The sequence below is a fragment of the Parasteatoda tepidariorum genome, chromosome 2, assembly GCF_982258835.1.
Source record: "Parasteatoda tepidariorum strain Cologne lab strain chromosome 2, Ptep-v5.0, whole genome shotgun sequence".
In the NCBI taxonomy this organism is placed as follows: domain Eukaryota; kingdom Metazoa; phylum Arthropoda; class Arachnida; order Araneae; family Theridiidae; genus Parasteatoda; species Parasteatoda tepidariorum.
Window position 1 is genome coordinate 60,861,295 of NC_141756.1, and position 17,279 is coordinate 60,878,573.

General features: G+C 29.6%; 1 protein-coding gene across 2 annotated transcripts in view; it reads left to right on the forward strand.

The window, feature by feature from the left end:
- The window catches only part of LOC107453349 (ATP-dependent translocase ABCB1), a 50,721-nt gene that overhangs the window by 21,891 nt on the left and 11,551 nt on the right, over positions 1-17,279 (forward strand). For both annotated transcript variants that reach the window (XM_087157409.1, XM_087157410.1), the window contains exons 13-23: positions 1,563-1,724; positions 1,809-2,003; positions 2,835-2,999; positions 5,151-5,252; positions 5,961-6,038; positions 6,120-6,203; positions 7,056-7,259; positions 11,400-11,500; positions 12,669-12,809; positions 14,157-14,313; positions 16,688-16,885. In XM_087157409.1, the coding sequence (XP_087013535.1) occupies positions 1,563-1,724; positions 1,809-2,003; positions 2,835-2,999; positions 5,151-5,252; positions 5,961-6,038; positions 6,120-6,203; positions 7,056-7,259; positions 11,400-11,500; positions 12,669-12,809; positions 14,157-14,313; positions 16,688-16,885 (1,587 nt within the window). The remainder of the gene's footprint in view (positions 1-1,562; positions 1,725-1,808; positions 2,004-2,834; positions 3,000-5,150; positions 5,253-5,960; positions 6,039-6,119; positions 6,204-7,055; positions 7,260-11,399; positions 11,501-12,668; positions 12,810-14,156; positions 14,314-16,687; positions 16,886-17,279) is intronic.

The following is a 17,279-nucleotide window of genomic DNA, read 5'->3' on the forward strand; positions in this document are numbered from 1 at the left end:
CAGGGCCACCACCCAATCGCAATTTGAGATATAAAGCATATTTTAGACTATTTTTTTCTGACAAAATTATGACAATACAATTCTGCAATTATCAGTTTTGGATAGGTAGTGAAACAGTATACAGTTGCTTGTTATGAGATTTTTAGCAAGCATCTTTGTTTTTATGCAATTAGTATAAAAATAAGTTTTAGCGACATCTAAATAAAGTTTAATCGGTTTTGCATCATTTTAAAAAAAAATTAAGAACTGAAAAACGTTAAGTTTTATATTGTTTATTCAAAACAGCATGTCGCATTATTTTTGTTTCCTTGAAGTTTTGAGGAAAAATTCATAGAAGTTCTAAAATTATCAATAATAATACTTTTATTTAGTTATTACGTACATATTACAGTTAGAAATTTTGAAAGATTATATAATATTGTATAACCTGTAGCTATTCAATCATCGGTGTATTTTTAAGCAAATCTAATTAATTATTCAAACGAATTTTTCCTTAATTAAATATTTTTGCTTTAACAGTCATAATGTTGTATCAATTTGTCTTCAAATTTTGTTGCGTTTTTATATTGAATTAATAAATGCTTTACATATGTTTTTTTTATTAGAAATTTGTATATCTATCACGATTATTAATTATGTATCCAAATGTAAAATCGTTCTGAAACAGCCCAGGGTAGTGTAGATGTTAATCGCAATTGGACTCCGTAATTTCGTGACAAGAGATGATTGCAGTAATGTGTCCTGTATTGCGCATATGCCGCTTTTACTCCTCAAACAGGCTGGTACCCATCGATTTGAAGGTGATGGATAGGCTTCAAGCCGCTGCTGGCGATCGAGCCCCAGTTCTTCACTATGATAGTTCAGTGTCTTAGTATGAATATGCCCAATGTTTAAACCTCGAATATTAGTGTGATTAGCAAAAGAATAGTTTAAAGTACTAAATAAATTTTCATTTATCAGATATTTTCTCAAATGCCGTAATAGATACGTTAACAAAGTTATTTTGATGTTAATTATAAGCTAAACTATTTTAGAGAATAAAATGTCACGCTGAAAAGCATTAAATGCATTTTGTAAAAAAAAATTAAAAAAACGTTCTAATTTATAATTCCTCAGAAATAGGATCTACTAGCGTTCGTGATTTCGCAGCTAGTAAATAGAACAGAATTATTATGAACTTTTACCAATTTATTTCAAGTCAATAAATACTAATCGAAATAAAATGCCAAAGGAAAATTACAAACTATCTCAAAACCTGATTATTTGTCGTATGACGTCAAAAAAATTTTCTCGTAATTTATATTGGTTAGTAAGACATGGATAGCTATAAAAATTATAATAAACTAAATGAAAATTTTCGAAACCTACTTTATTTATGTTTTGCTTAAGATTTTGTTTCAAATTATATATATTTGTAAATAACTTCTTAATACAGGCAGTTATCACTTAATTTTTATTTTGATCAAGAGGCCTTAAAATAAATATATTACAAGAAACCGTCTGTCTTATGAATGATTGTTTGCATTTGCATATATTTTCCATAAAATACTTTTCAATTTTAGGCTCGCAAAGGAAGAACGACAATTGTTGTTGCACACAGGCTTTCAACGATTAGAACAGCAGATAAAATTGTTGTTTTATCAGAAGGAAATGTAAAAGAGACTGGTACACATGACGAATTAATGAAAAGAAAAGGTCTTTATTATGATTTAGTTGTTACACAGGTAAAAGGATTTCAAAATTTATAGACTTTTTTCCAATGAATAATGCAGGTGTACTTAATTGTTACATAAATTTTCTTCCTTAAGACTAGTAAAGAAGAAAAAGAAGAAGAAAAGGAGGACGATTTGCCGCTCATTGAAGACAGAACCCGTGCTTTAAGTATATCATCAGATACCAGTCTTCAAAGAGGTCTTTCTTCTGCCAGCATTCTAAAACCGGGCATGCATCGCCAAATATCAAGTGGTATAGATCGCCAAATATCTGAAAAAGAAGGATCTGTGGTAAGAAGATAGCGAACATTTGCTCAATTTTACAAGCTTTAAATTTTTATTAACTATGTAATTAAAACCAAAGCTGTGTAGTCAAAATTCGATGACAATTTTAGCGGAGTCAAAGTGAAAAACAGTTGCTCGACTTTGATTACGATTAGTTAAAAGTTAGGTTTCGTATTAAAGTTATATCTATTTAGGGGCTTAGCGAGATGAAAACGAAACTGTGATCTAAGTTTTTCGAATCAATATTGGGAAAAGTGGGATTAAAACTAACAAATTTTTCAATGTCTGAAATTTTAGCTATTGATTTTCACCTTTTCTCCTTCGCTTTGAGAAATTAATATGATATATAGACTTGTCTTTCACTCAAGTTTTTATCAAGTTTTGATAACGTTTATCTCTAACTTACTATTTTCGTTTGACAAGAAAACAGAGCAAGGCTGAAAGTACGTCTTAGCTCAAAAGCCCACAAATAGATAGCAGCTCCATTTATTCATGCGGCCACTTCTCCAATTTAGACTTAGATCTCCAGAACCTTGTATCCATGATGTCGTATCGCCTGCTTCTGGCACGTGGTATGGAGTTACACCTCAGGATTCACTGATCTGACTAACACGTTCATTTAATTTTCTTTTATTTGTGGGAACGCCACATCACACAAAAGGTACGTTAGTTCGCGAAGAAGCACTGGAACTACTCCATAAATCCAATCTGAAGATTCGAAGGTAACACATGTCTTAGAGTTGGACAAAAATAGTGTATTAATTACACATCAACTTACTTGATGTACCATTAATTGTTTCTATATCAATTAAATTATCTGTAATTTAATAATTATAGAAAGCTCAGGAGGATGAGGAAGAGGAGAAAGAGGATCCACCCAAATCTAGATTGTTTAAAGTTTCAGCACCTGAATGGCCTTTTATTGTCATTGGAGGACTGGCTGCAATGTGCATGGGCTTATATATGCCTGCTTTTGGTATCATATTTGGATCTATTTTGGGGGTATGCTTACGAATTTATAATTCTGCGATTGTTATTATTTTTGTAAAAATATTTTCTCTTAAAATAATTTTGTGACTAGTTTATTCATTTTCTTATATACTCAGAGTTATAATACTGTTTGTTGTCCGTATGTTAATTTATGAAGTTTAAAGGAGCAGAAACGGTTTGTGTTCATGAAAACTGTACATGAGAAAAATGAATTTCATGTTTTTAAATTTTTCAGGTGCGAGCATACGGTTTAAATCATGAACATAACGATAAATAGGAATGGCAGATGTATTAATTTATGTCCCTTGAAAATTTAGAAACAAAATTTTAAGTTTTTGGTGTTGTAAAAAAAATAAAATTTGGAAATCGAATTGGAAAAAATCTGTTTTTTTCCCCCACAAAATTCCTTTTCAATCACTAGTCTTTCCATCGTATATTTTTCTTTGTTCTTCTTGTCTGGGCGTGAACAGGAACCGTTTCCTCTCAGCACGGCACATATTTATTGTGTAAGAACTCTCGGGGAAAAACAATTTTCAACGTTATTGATTTGTCAACAATTAGTTATCATCAAGATGAACAAAACGGAGAACCAATAGACATTTATTTGAAAAATAGACATAAGCCGCTCTTCTTCCTCAATCTTTATATATTTACTTAGAACACTCAAAATGTGATTCGTGAATGACAAATTTATGGCTAATCGAACATTGAAAAGGATATTTCAATCTCTATAACCCTTTACGCTATTGAAAATATTAGTTAGTTTTTTTAATATTGCTTTTTAAATATTTAAATTTTAATTATTTATATACTTTTCTATGGATGATTTTTTGAAAATCTACGTAGTTAAAAAGTATGTTTTGCTCATGCTTTAAAGCTATTTTAAACTAAATAAAGGTAAATACAACAGTAATTTTCCACAACGATTTTCCAATTTCATTGTTCACTGGACTGTTAAGGTAAGTGTGGAGTAGAGTTAGAAATACTTTAGAGATAGCCGAATATTGTGTATAACTGATTGCCTAGTTCACAAGAGAGCATTTAAAGCAATTGTAAAATCCTGTTAAGAAGGATGTGTCGAAAGCAGAACAATGCAATATATTACGATTTTTTAAATGCAGAACAAAGGTCTGACCAAATGTTGTGAGACTGTTCAATCATCTTTAGTTATTTTATTACAGGAGTTACGAATTCTGACCCCCGGTGGATAAGTGGTAGCGCTTCACACTCCACTTCGCGTGCCACAGGTCCTGGGCTCGATCATCGGGCCGGTCAAGGTTGACTCAGCCTTTCATCCCTTCAGTGAGTCTATAAATGAGTGCCAAACATGCTTGGGAACTAAGCACTGGGGGTTTCGCATTCGGCTGACCACCTAACCGAACATCTGCTCCTGCGTCGCAGAACTCAAGATCAAGAAAACTAAGATAGGCACAGTAGGTCTTGGCCCTCTATGGGTTGTCGCGCCACTGAGTTTAGTAGTTACCAATTCCTAATAAATAAGTGCGTTTGAAGATGAGGTTTGGCAGAATCTTGATGTACACTCACCGCGAAAACACTCACAACATTTGATCCGAACCGTTTGTCCTAGGGAGATTTTGCCATAAACTGCAAACATTCAACGATAAAATTCCTCATTGACCTCACCTTCTGCCTCCAAAAATTGAAGTGTTACGCATTGTTGTGTTCTCGATGCATGTTAGTAACATTTTACATTCACATTGAATGCTCTCACGAGAACTGGTTAAAAATACAGGAATCTGCCGTGCATTATTCTTACTGAAATTTATATCCCTAAAAGTTGGTATTATAAACCACTCTGTACTTCTGACGCTATCGCGCGTGTGCTTCCTTTATTGGAGAAAGTATTGTTACTTAAGATAGTAGCTTAAAACATAACTATATCAAAAGTCAATGTAAAATTTAACGACATTTTCTAATCCTATTTTGCAGAGTTTTGGATGATATAGTATCATAAGTTAGAAAAGTTTTTATATAGTTATTTTTTATTTTAGAATTATTATTTCTTTACCAGAATGCTTTAGAGACAGATGTGGATTTGTTGCATTCAGACTTTGTTGTATAGCATTATCAAAGAGCTCTCGTAAAGTAATGCCTGCAATTATTTGCAAAAATATTTTTTTGACAATTTAAATTTTTTAATAGGTTTTAGCTAAACCATCTGATCAAATTACTGAAGAAACTAACTTTTGGTGTCTCATCTTTGTGGCATTAGGAATTTCATCTTTTATCTGCACTTTTCTACAGGTATGGAAATAAACTTCATTCTTAATGACACATAGTTTACTGCTATACTTCACTTTTTTATCATTTCTAAATACTTAATTACGTTAATTACCTTATTCCAAAAATAAAAATATTCATTACAACTATGATATAGAAAAAACTATCTCAGACCTCGTAATTAATGAGTGGATTCATTATAATCTAAAGGTGGGTAATATTTTAAGACTAAACTCAAAAACTAATATTTTTATTCATTTCCTATTTTTTACATGAGCTCATTGATTCAGCCATATTTAATATTATAGCCATTGTAATAAACTGTCAGTAATCATGCTTACTAAAACTAACCACCTTCAAATGTATCTATAAAACTCGTCATATTGATGGATTACTTAAAATCAAATGCATTGTTAACAATTGTTACTGATGCAGCAAAAACCAATACTTTAAATTTCTTATAGTTATCAAACAACTAAGGAATATTATTTACTCTATTAATACTAATGGCATCCTTCATTTCATCGTAATTAAAAATTAATTAGTCTTATTTAAAAAAAAATCTTTGACTTAAAAACTAATGACATTAAAACTGAGAAACATTTATTATATCTTAAAGTCTTTGCAATTAGAATGATAAAATAAGCATGCAAACTAATAAATGTGTTATTGTTGCATGGTTACAAGTTACCATTTATTTCATATTTTACTTATGTTGTGATCTATTTTCAGATATTTATGCTTTCTGTTGCTGGTGAAAAACTAACTTCAAGATTAAGAAAAATGGTGTTTGCCAAGATAATTACTCAGGTTTGTAATTAATATATATTCACTGCTTAAAGCTTAGTTTAAAATTCCTTTTCATTAATTACAAAACAATTTTTTTTACAGGATATGAGTTATTTCGACAGTTCTAAAAACAGTGTTGGTGCTCTTTGTTCTCGCCTGACGTCAGATGCTTCACAAGTTCAAGGGGTAAATTTATTTGAATTCTTTAAAAAAAAAATTAAAAAATTATTAATTGAAACGAATATTGTCAGTCAGTTATTTAATTCCATACAAAAATGTATTAAAATTTAAAAAAAATTAGGTACACATTTAATACAAAATTTTAAAATTACTGTTAAATAAGTTTTTTTTTTAGAAATTATAAGTTGACTCCTCCTGGAGTAAAATGGTGACTGATGCATGCTAAATCTGTCGAGTCGCAAAGTCCTCCATGTTTCCTTAACAAATCAAGACCTCTGGGGGTACTGAATCGGAGATTGATCGTTCTCTGATTCAGGTCAAAATTACGATCCGTAGATGAATGAATGAATGTATGAATGTGTCACACCCTATAAACGGGTGTGACGTATGGGTGTCGCAGAAGTCGAATTCTTGGCCAAAGATGGCGCCTCGGGAAAGCAAGAACAATCGCACCCCTCTACGTTAACAGGCATACGCCAACAGCAGCAACAACAAGACTTATAAGTTAATTGCTTAAAAATTTAAAATCAAATCAAATGTCAAATATTTTAATAATAGTTATTAATGGCTTAGAATTTATTGAATAATACTGTTAATTGTAATTGTTAAATATGACTTTTAATAAAAATTTATTAAATAGGAATATTAGTATTAGTTTATTGGTTGTTTATTACAATTGTAACAGCAATTGCTTCAATTTTTCACCCAACATGGTTGACGGTGTAGTGCTTAACACATTTCTCACATAGACAAAGGAAAAATGTAACAAAAATTATATAACATTTAATATTCAAATTGCGTGTGCTTTTAAATATTGATTAGTATAAATTGATTTATTACATATATTGATACTTTTAGGCCACCGGTTCAAGAATGTCAACCTTATTTCGAGCTCTTTCAACTTTTGTATTTGGATTAATTCTGGCAATGTGGTTTGATCAGAGACTTGGTGGTGTAACATTGGCTTTCATACCATTCATTTTCTTGAGTGCTTATTTTCAAGGAAGAGTTGTATCAGGTCATTCAACAAGTGAAAAGGCTGGAACAGAGGCTGCATCAAAGGTAATAATTTTAACAATAAAATTGCATGAAATATTTAAGTAAAACATTTCATGCGTGTACTCATTAAATCTAAATATTGTCCTCGATTTCTTTTTTAATAACACTTAAAAGACATTAAAAAAGATTTCAACTTAAAAAATTCTAAATAATTTTTCTTATTCATTCTGTAATATACTTTTATTGAATAAACTCTACTTTTTTTCAAATTCCGCGTTAATCAGTCTTAACCTAAGATATTGATTTCTTGAGTTATCAATTTTGGTTATAAATTACTAAAAGAAAGTGGCCAGGAAAATGGCTGATTTTCATGCGACAAACAAATTATTGACAGAAAAAATTATTTTCAATCAAGTTTTTGGAAATAATACCCTCTACATACATTCTAGAAATGCTTACAATGGTTGAGATAAAAAAATTAGATATTGAAAAATGTATGGGAAGTTTTGAAGCTAGTTATTATTGGAAATATTGCTTGTGACATAACAGGAAAATGACATTTTGATATTCAATTAATTTTAAATTGCTAACAGCAATGCTATTTGCTAAAAATTTTTTAGAAAATTCCTTTAGTAGTACAGTATTTGATCTTGGAGCAAGAGACTGTGAATTGTCATATTTTGTGAGAATCACCCATATGAGTTTGCCATGTGCGTCGTCGGAGCTCAATTTTCGAGGAGAACGAAATTAAATGTACAGTCCGCAAAAAAAAAAAATAGATATAGAATAACTTTCGTTCTAATGATCGGATTTTCACGAACTAAGTATTAATCTTAATGGTCCCTGGGGGTGACCTCAAATATGCTAATTAATTAGTGCTAACTATTAATTAAGTTACGAAATCAGACACAAAAACGTACTTTCTCTGAATAAACATATATTTTTTCTTACATATTTGGATTTTTAACCTTCAAAATATAGGGGGTAGCCGCAATCTGGGAAATATGGTCCCCATAGTTTGGTCAGGAGAGCGATCCAAAGTTCGTACCCCTTAATGTTAATTTCACTTTTTACGTTTTTAGTCATATTTTAAAAACTAATAAAGCAATTCGAAGAAAATTTCACCCAGTCATAAAACTCATTTACCCAAAGATAATTTCACGAAAAATTTTTTTTTTAATAATTGTTAATTATTTTTTATTATTTAATTAAATTAAGGATGAAAAATTTTTGAATTATAAGGTATGAATTTTTTTATACCATATTAATTTACATATTTTTCAATTGAAAAATCTAAAGTTTCAACTGTTTTTATTTATTAGAAGCTGAGAAAAATTAAAATTAATTATTTTTAAAAAAATAATTTGGTGACATTGAAGAAATGATTAAATGGGGCGATTAATATTAAAATGTGATAAGCTTGCGAGGAACTTGACTTCGCGCGCTTAGCATAAAATTTCATTCATATTTTTTTCGCTAATAATCGTTTGCTTATCTTTTAATTTTTATTTTTTTAAGCTATAAAATACGATGTTTCTTTTTTAGTCGTCTAAAATTCTATTTGCAATTTAGTAAAGAAATTTGAATAAAACATTTTATTGAATAAAATACATTTTATTCAGAGAATGTGGAGTTTTATAAAAACATGCTTCTGATAGAATATGATTATACAACAGATTGTGCTTCTTTAATGTGATTATTTTTTATTTTTTAGTTTTTTTTTCTCAATAACTGATAAAATTTCAATAATATACATACGAATGAATAAATTTGGAATAAAATATTCATCATTTTCTTCAATATATATTTTATGAATATTAATAAAAATACGTAGTCAACATTTTTAAGCATCTCTCACAACATCGCAAATTTCTCAAAATCTTATAGGGTAAACTAACCAGTGAAGGAATACTTAAGCTTAGCTTGTCTTTAAAAAAATTCATAAAAATTTCAAAATTTTTAATTTTAGCTAAATGACGTATTTGTTATTAAATGCATGTCGACATATTTGTTATTAAATGCAAATTATGTAAAAAAAATTTAGATAACTTACATAATATTGTTTTAAGCTTTTGGTGGTTTAAATAATAAGTAGTAAGATAACCAAGTGAAGGAACAGTTCTTAAATTGAATAAACACTAAATTTTCCAGTGAATGAACACTTAATTTTGAGAATGTTTGATGCTCGTTAGGAATCCTTAGGCCACACAGATATCTGTCGCCCTGTAGATGCCTGAATTGACGGCTGTTAACACAGGCGGGCATTAGGAAAAAAAATTCTTTTAAGTTTTCGTGCCCCCATTTCAGTATCTTAAGGGCCTTACGAGCTCTGTTTAAAAAGAGAGTATCATATCAGATATATATATATATATATATATATATATATATATATATATATATATATATATATATATATATATATATATATATATATATATATATATATATATATATATATATATATATATATATATATATATATATATATATATATATATATATATGTATATATATATGTATATATATATATATATATATATATATATATATATATATATATATATATATATATATATATATATATATATATATATATATATATATATATATATATATATATATATATATATATATATATATATATATATATATATATATATATATATATATATATATATATATAAGAAAACAAAAATAATCATAGTAGCAGTATTTGGTGGTAAATGTAGCTTATCGTAATTGAAGAATATGCTGTGCGGCATTTTATGGTGAATTTGCGAACGTAAGTTTCAGAATGTATCGAAACATGTGGATGCTATTTGCTAATCATCTTTATCCAAAGAAAACCATGTAACGTAAATATCTAGCAAAATGAAGCAATTTTTAAAACAATGAATCATACAATATGCAACATATTATTTCAATATCTTATTCTTAAACATAACATATTTCAATGTTTTTAAAATGCCACTAAACATTCAGCAATTCATTGAGTTATAGAAAAAAGAAATATCGTAAATTATAGAAAACCTTGTGAATGTGCATTAGAATTACTATACAATCTACATTTTATTTTTCAAGCACTTTTTTTTTCTTCAAACTTTCATGCCTAGAAGACTCGATTAAAGCTGTAAAAATCTCTATCCCTAAAATTTTGTATATAGCTATTATAAGTTACGTTAATTTGATTTTAGTATGAAATCCTCGAATAAACATAGCAAAAATAGCATAATCTAAATAATATCAGATAAAAAGTTCATGTATTTAAATTCTAAAAACTTATAAATCGATTCAAATTTTCTTTTCAAAGGAGATTAAAATAATTTTTTTTTTGTTGCTTTTTGGACATAAATAAACTTATTGTCTATTGCCTAGAAACTTCGAGATGTTTTCTATTAACTATTAATTAAACCTCTCAGAGCAATCACAAAACATTATTTAAATTTTTTTACAGTCAGAAATTGGTTGCCTAGCAACCTAGTAAAATTAAGCGTTTCTCTTTTGAATCAGTCAATGGGTTATCTTAAAATATTTATTTGCGCAGGCGACTTTTTTTGTCGGTTTTCTGGACTATCGCCAAATATATAAACCTTTATTGCAACCCAATTTACGACCCAATTGTTTTAAAATTTTGTCTACCCCCCCTAATTCAAGTGTCTAGATTCCAAATATGTAAAAAAAATATATGTTTATTCAGAGAAAGTACGTTTTTGTGTCTGATTTCGTAACTTAATTAATAGTTAGCACTAATTAATTAGCATATTTGAGGTCACCCCCAGGAACCATTAAGATTGACACTTAGTTCGTGAAAATCGGATCGTTAGAACGAAAGTTATTCAGGGTGATATCTTTTTTTTTTTTGCGGACAGTACGTAGTTAAAATAGTTCTCTAAGTTTTTTTTAGCACATTTAAGAAAAGAAATCATTAAATGTGTTGAACATTTGAAACAGATAAATAAAATATACGATTTATACAAAAAATGTTGCTATGATTTTATCGTGAGAAATTAAAGTTTGGAAAACACTGATCAAATCCAATAATTAATTTTGTGATTAGAATATGTTCTTCCTCCATTTATTTTGTGAAAGATATTCACGCTTCAAAAAATTCTAGAAAAATAGTTTAGTTTATATTTTAAAATGCTTGCTTAAACATACATTTAGAAGCATTATTTAATGCGTGTTTATTTTTTTAATATTTAGGTAGCAATAGAAGCAATAGAAAGCATTCGCACTGTTGCATCTCTGCATCAAGAAGAAAATTTCTACCGCCAGTTCTGCAATGCTCTTTTGATACCTCTCAAGTTAGTTTATACCAATAATTGCTTTAATTATGTTCTGCTATAGCTATGAAGTTTTCAAGTGCGTTTTTAATAACACAAAACAATTATTATTATTTTTAGCTTAAATGCAAAATAAACAGATATCTTTACGAAAACTAATGCAAAGTTTCTTCATCAGATGAAGAAAAACCAATACATTATTATGAAAATTTATGAGATTACGCAAGAGGACACGTTATTGTCGTAAAACCGTTGTTAAATAATATAATATAAATGAAATGCTGCTAAGGCAATTTTATAACAAATTTAATGAATGCTTTTCAATACCGAATTTTTTATTCAAATTGTGCTTTTTTATTAATTTTTTTTCTTTTTTTTCCTTTTCTTTGTAAAGCGGAGATGTTTTCTTATAAACATTTAATTTTTTTAAGAAAAATTAGAAATGAAAAATTCTAGGACTTCCCAATTTATTTTTATCCATTCTTCCTTTTCATTACAGCTAGAAGGTCACGTCTACTTTTAAAACCTGAAACATGCAGATACTTTACAAGTATTTAATCAGATATTTATTATTTCTTAACACGTTTTAAAAATCAGACAGCAAATACATAGAAAATTTTAATATATCAATGCTTTCATAGTTTCCTTAAACAGACTAGTTATTTAAATGAAATAACTAAATATAATTCACTTGTTAGAAAGAAAAAAAGTAATAATATAGGAGACTAGTGTATTATTTATCACATGTGTCACAATCACCGGCATCCTATTGAAATAGGATGCCTGAGATCATGTTTCTTTACTAATTCTCGGTATGTTGCTAATGCTCACTGGCTGTATGTTGCTAATGCTCGGTATGCTAGGAATATTGCTCACTGGTTGGATACCACTGAAACAATATTCAAATTTAGTTTTATATTTTGTTTTTGACGAAATATAATCTGGCTCTGATCCCAGAAAAAAAAGTTGTCCCTCACAACAAATTTCCTGACAATAAAGAATCTTATCTCGTTACCACAGTTTATATACTATTTTTATATTGTTGTATTTAGCACAGATCATTTTTTTTTTATTTTAGCCTATAATACCTAAACATTGAACTAAAGTCAAATCATTAATAACAGTTCAGTGCACTTCGAATAATAACGGAAAAATACATTAAGTTTATTATTTTCATTATTTGTTTTAGAAATTCTCGGAAAATGGCGCATATTAGAGGATTTATTTATGGTTTTGCCCAAGCACTGAATCCTTTTTCGTATGCTGCTGTTCTGTATTATGGATCGATACTAGTTGCTGACAAAGAGCTGAAATATGAAAACCTCTTAATGTAAGATATTTTCAATACATTTGATTTCAGGAAAATACATATACTTCTGACCACTCTAGAAATGATTTAACGTAAAGCATTTTTTTAACGAGTTTAAAGAACTAAAATGCTTCATTTAATTCATTTAATTATTACTTCAGCATTCAATATCTATTTATTTAAATATTTATTTATTTACAAATCTCAGGGGTTTAGTAACTAAGTCATTAGCTTTCTAGCTTCCCAGTATTTTTGTACAACAGAGTTGAAAAAATACAATGCATGTGTCCATATTTATTTAAATTTTTGTAGCATTAAAATATATATGAAAAATCCTAGTTTACACATGCTAAAGTATAATCAGTGCATGGACATAATATGCATTTATTTTAGACTTTCCATTGGATAAATTATTAATTTCAATGGCATAACTTTGTTTAAACTAATTATAAAATTTATACATTTACTTAATTTCTGTACATGGACTCAATGTGTTTCACGTTTAGCTTATTGGTTTAAAACACTTTAAATTAATATAACTAAAACGCTTAACTGTAAGATAGAAAATATATGGGATACGTAAATAGGATGCATAAAAAGTATATGGTATAACCAACACAACGTGGGGGAAGCTGAAAGAAAAGCACAAAAGCAGCATGCTAATTACGGCTCGAAAAATTTGAACCTTCTTCAGTGCGAAGCACAAAAAAATTCGTTGGACTAAAAGTCCAGTTAATAAAGGATTTCACCACGAACAATTGACGGGAGTTTTCTTTTTTTTTGTGCACTTGGAGTTTTAATTTTTTGTTTTTTGGAGAGCTGAACATGAATCCTCATTTTGCGACCAAAATTGCTTTCCAAAAAATTATTTTCTTCTAAAAGCCAGTCTTTTTTTTATCTTTTTTTTACGTCTCAAGAAGGAAAATTTCTAACAACGTATTTGAAAACTAGAGATTGATTTGGGGAAGGTTTGTGAAAAAGTATGAATATTGGAGGATAGTGGGAGGCCCTATCCTCCATATTTATCAACATATTTCCTGAAAAAAAGCTTGATCACAGAATGCGTATTCATGTTCAGCACTAAAAAAAGGTGTGCAAAGAAGAAACTCCCGCCAATTTTTGCATTAACTTTCATTTTTGAGTTTTATTACCTGAACTATTAGTTTGGAGAACACGTTTCTGGCTTTGACACTGAGGAAGATTCTTGTTCATATATCAGTATGTTTATTTTTTGTATTATTTTTTATATTTTTTCTTATTTATACTTTATTCACATTGTTTTGATTTATTCATACGTTGCACAAAGTACACCTATTCTTCATTTGGGTATTATTTGACTAGTTTTAATTTATTTTCTTATTAAAACAGGGTCCTTCAAGGAGCTTTAATTGGAATGACGATGGTTGGACAAGCTTTCGCGATTGCTCCTGACTACAATAACGCTAAACTGGCCGCTGTTAGAATATTTAAAATCCTTGATGGAGTTCCTAGTATAGATCCTCTGTCTCCACAGGGAAAAATTCTGGTGTGTTATTTGATAAATTGAAATTTTTTAACTCAATCTTATCTTAAAATCGCATCTTATTTGGAAAAAGCTCTAAATGATAATTTTCCCATACAACTGGAAAAACTATAATGGACATTTTTTTCCAGAAATACATTCCATAACAAAAAAAATCGAAGCACCAAGAAGGAGTTGTTCGATTGAAACGAAAATTGGTGGATAGGAAGATAATGTACCGAATAGTAAATGATTAAAATTTCAGAACAATTCAATAATTTATTGCAGAGTTACAGTAACAAGTTCAATAAGGTGTTGACCCGCCTCTAGTCTGGATACAAGCTGCCACACGGCGTGGCATAGACCGATAAAGCTCCTGGATAGTCTCTTGCGGTATTCCCTGCCAAATTCGATCCAATTGTCGAACGAGGTCATCATTCCGTGCCAGATGCAATCGCCTTTCTATCATGTCCCAGACATGCTCGATGGGAGAGAGATCTGGTGATCTGGCAGGCCAAGGAAGAGTTTAACAAGCTTGCAGACAGTTCATAGCAACACGTACCGCATGTGGTCTGGCATTGTCCTGCTGAAAGACTAGCCCAGGGCGCTGCAAAAGGAACGGTAGCAAAACAGGTCTCAGGATGTCGTCGAGGTACCGCTGTGCACTAAGTGTACCTCTAATGACGACCAAAGGGGTACGGCTGCCAAAGGAAATGACACCCCAGACCATAATGCCTTGTTGAGGGCCGGTGTGGCGTGCAATAGGGAAGGCAGGATCCCCCCTCTGCCCTGTGCGTCTCCAAACACGTCTTCGATGATCGTCTGGACACAGTTGGAAGCGGGATTCGTCGCTAAAGACTATACGTCCCTAGTCGACATCATTCCAGCCTAATCGAGCGTCGATTTTGCGCTTCTTAGTGCGTTCTTGATGCGTCGATTTTTTTGTTATAGAGTGTATATAATAAAAGATATTATTGTTGTAAAAAACAATAAAAATGTAAATTCGGTTACATCATAAACAATGGGAGCAATTTATGCAAGAAAGCATCATCGTGCATTTCCATTTAGGTATCAGGGCGCCTCCTTTTATGTTAATGTGCATTTGAAATTGTACTTTTAATTATCTTCATCATCTTGAATTATGTTAATTATACGCTTTTCAGTAATTATTATAAAAAATTAATAAAATACAGTTTTCTAAAGAATTTTTAATAATTTGGCGACTAACTTATCAAGCTCCACAAATTCGTTACCAAATTATGCTACAACAGCTGAATGCAATTTTGGAACGTAATTACTGAAAAATTTTAAGATAAGATAATTTTAAAAAAAAGTAAGGGGCCGTTTCAAACTCGTTTGAACTCAAGTTTTATATAGGAGAGGTACCAACTGTTCTTCTAACCAGGCCTGTCCTCACCACATCCTCACGTGCCTGGGGTTCACCAAACAGGATTTAGCAGATGATCCATTGACGGTGTTGGATTTTTTGAAGGTGTATAACGTTATGGACCTGGTCTAGCACTGCTGGCCAATGATTGCGTGCAACAACAACAACAACTTAATTACAACTCTATAATCAATATCTAATTTAGTTATTTTTATCACCTCCATTATAAAAATTTTGTTGCAAATTTCAAGTTAATAGTCGAAACAAATTTCTTTCCTATTGTCACTTCTGTGAAAATAAATCATTTCCTTTAATCTCTCATAAACTATATTTAAATGTGTGTTATTATTGGATTTATGAACGTTACAAACATTTTTTGATTACATATTTTAAAGTCAGATGGTTTCTGAGGTTTTTATACCGATAATTTTGATTTACTGAAAAATGAACGTTTTATAATGAAAAAAACATAATTTCATTAATCTAAAAATCATAGAAACTATGAGCGAAATAAACGTCTCATAAAACAGTATGCTTCTAATTCATACAAATGTACTCTAAAAAAAGTTATGTTTGAGAACAATGTCAGATAAAAAACCTACATTTATATTTATCTAAAGCATGAATGTATTTTAAACGCCTAAAAAGAAAGATACCCAAAGTTTAATTTACTTATACGGAAAATGTTTAGTATTTACATATATATTACGTTGAATTCACAAAAGTAACAGGAAATGTGTTCATTTTCATGTAATACATTTATAATTCGAATTCAACATCAAATTTTTGCCACTAAATACAGAGACTGCATCATTTTCATTATACAGAAAATAATTGCACACAAAAATTCAATATAATTGATGTGTGAGAATTTGGATACATTCTTTCAATTCTTTATAAGGAAAAAACAATGCGCAATAAAACTCAAACGGTTGGTAAGATACTAACATTCATATTTTACTGATGAATTAATATTGCAAATTTATATCCTAAATTTCTCCTTTAATTTAGAATGAAGTTAGAGGCTACGTAGATTTTCAAAAAGTGTACTTCAACTATCCAAGTCGACCTGATGTAAAAATTTTGAGAGGTTTAAATTTAGCCATAGAGCCAGGAAAGACTGTGGCTCTAGTGGGAAGTAGTGGATGCGGTAAAAGTACTTGTGTACAGCTGATAGAACGTTTTTACGATCCTTTGCAGGGCAATGTGGTAAGTTACAAAAGTCGGAACAAATTTTTTTTTAGTTTTACTCACTATTTATTCAATTTCCTGAAATATTCATTAGTTTTTCCTATAATTCACACAAACATTACAGTTGATATGCAATTAAGAACTTTTATCAGTATTATATCTTGTATCTTTACGTATTAAGTTAATTTTTTATTTTATTATTTAATTTATCAAAATTGTCATATAGTAATGTTTTGTTGACATCGTTCTCTCCATAAAGAGATATTTTTTAAATTTTTAATATTCCTGAACATTCAATAATTAGCTTCGAGAATAGTTTTACTTTGTTTTCAAAAGCCCATTTTTCAGCTATTTTTCTAATAACAATCCATTAAAGCAGGTATTTCCAAATTTTCCAACTCTCGATACCCTG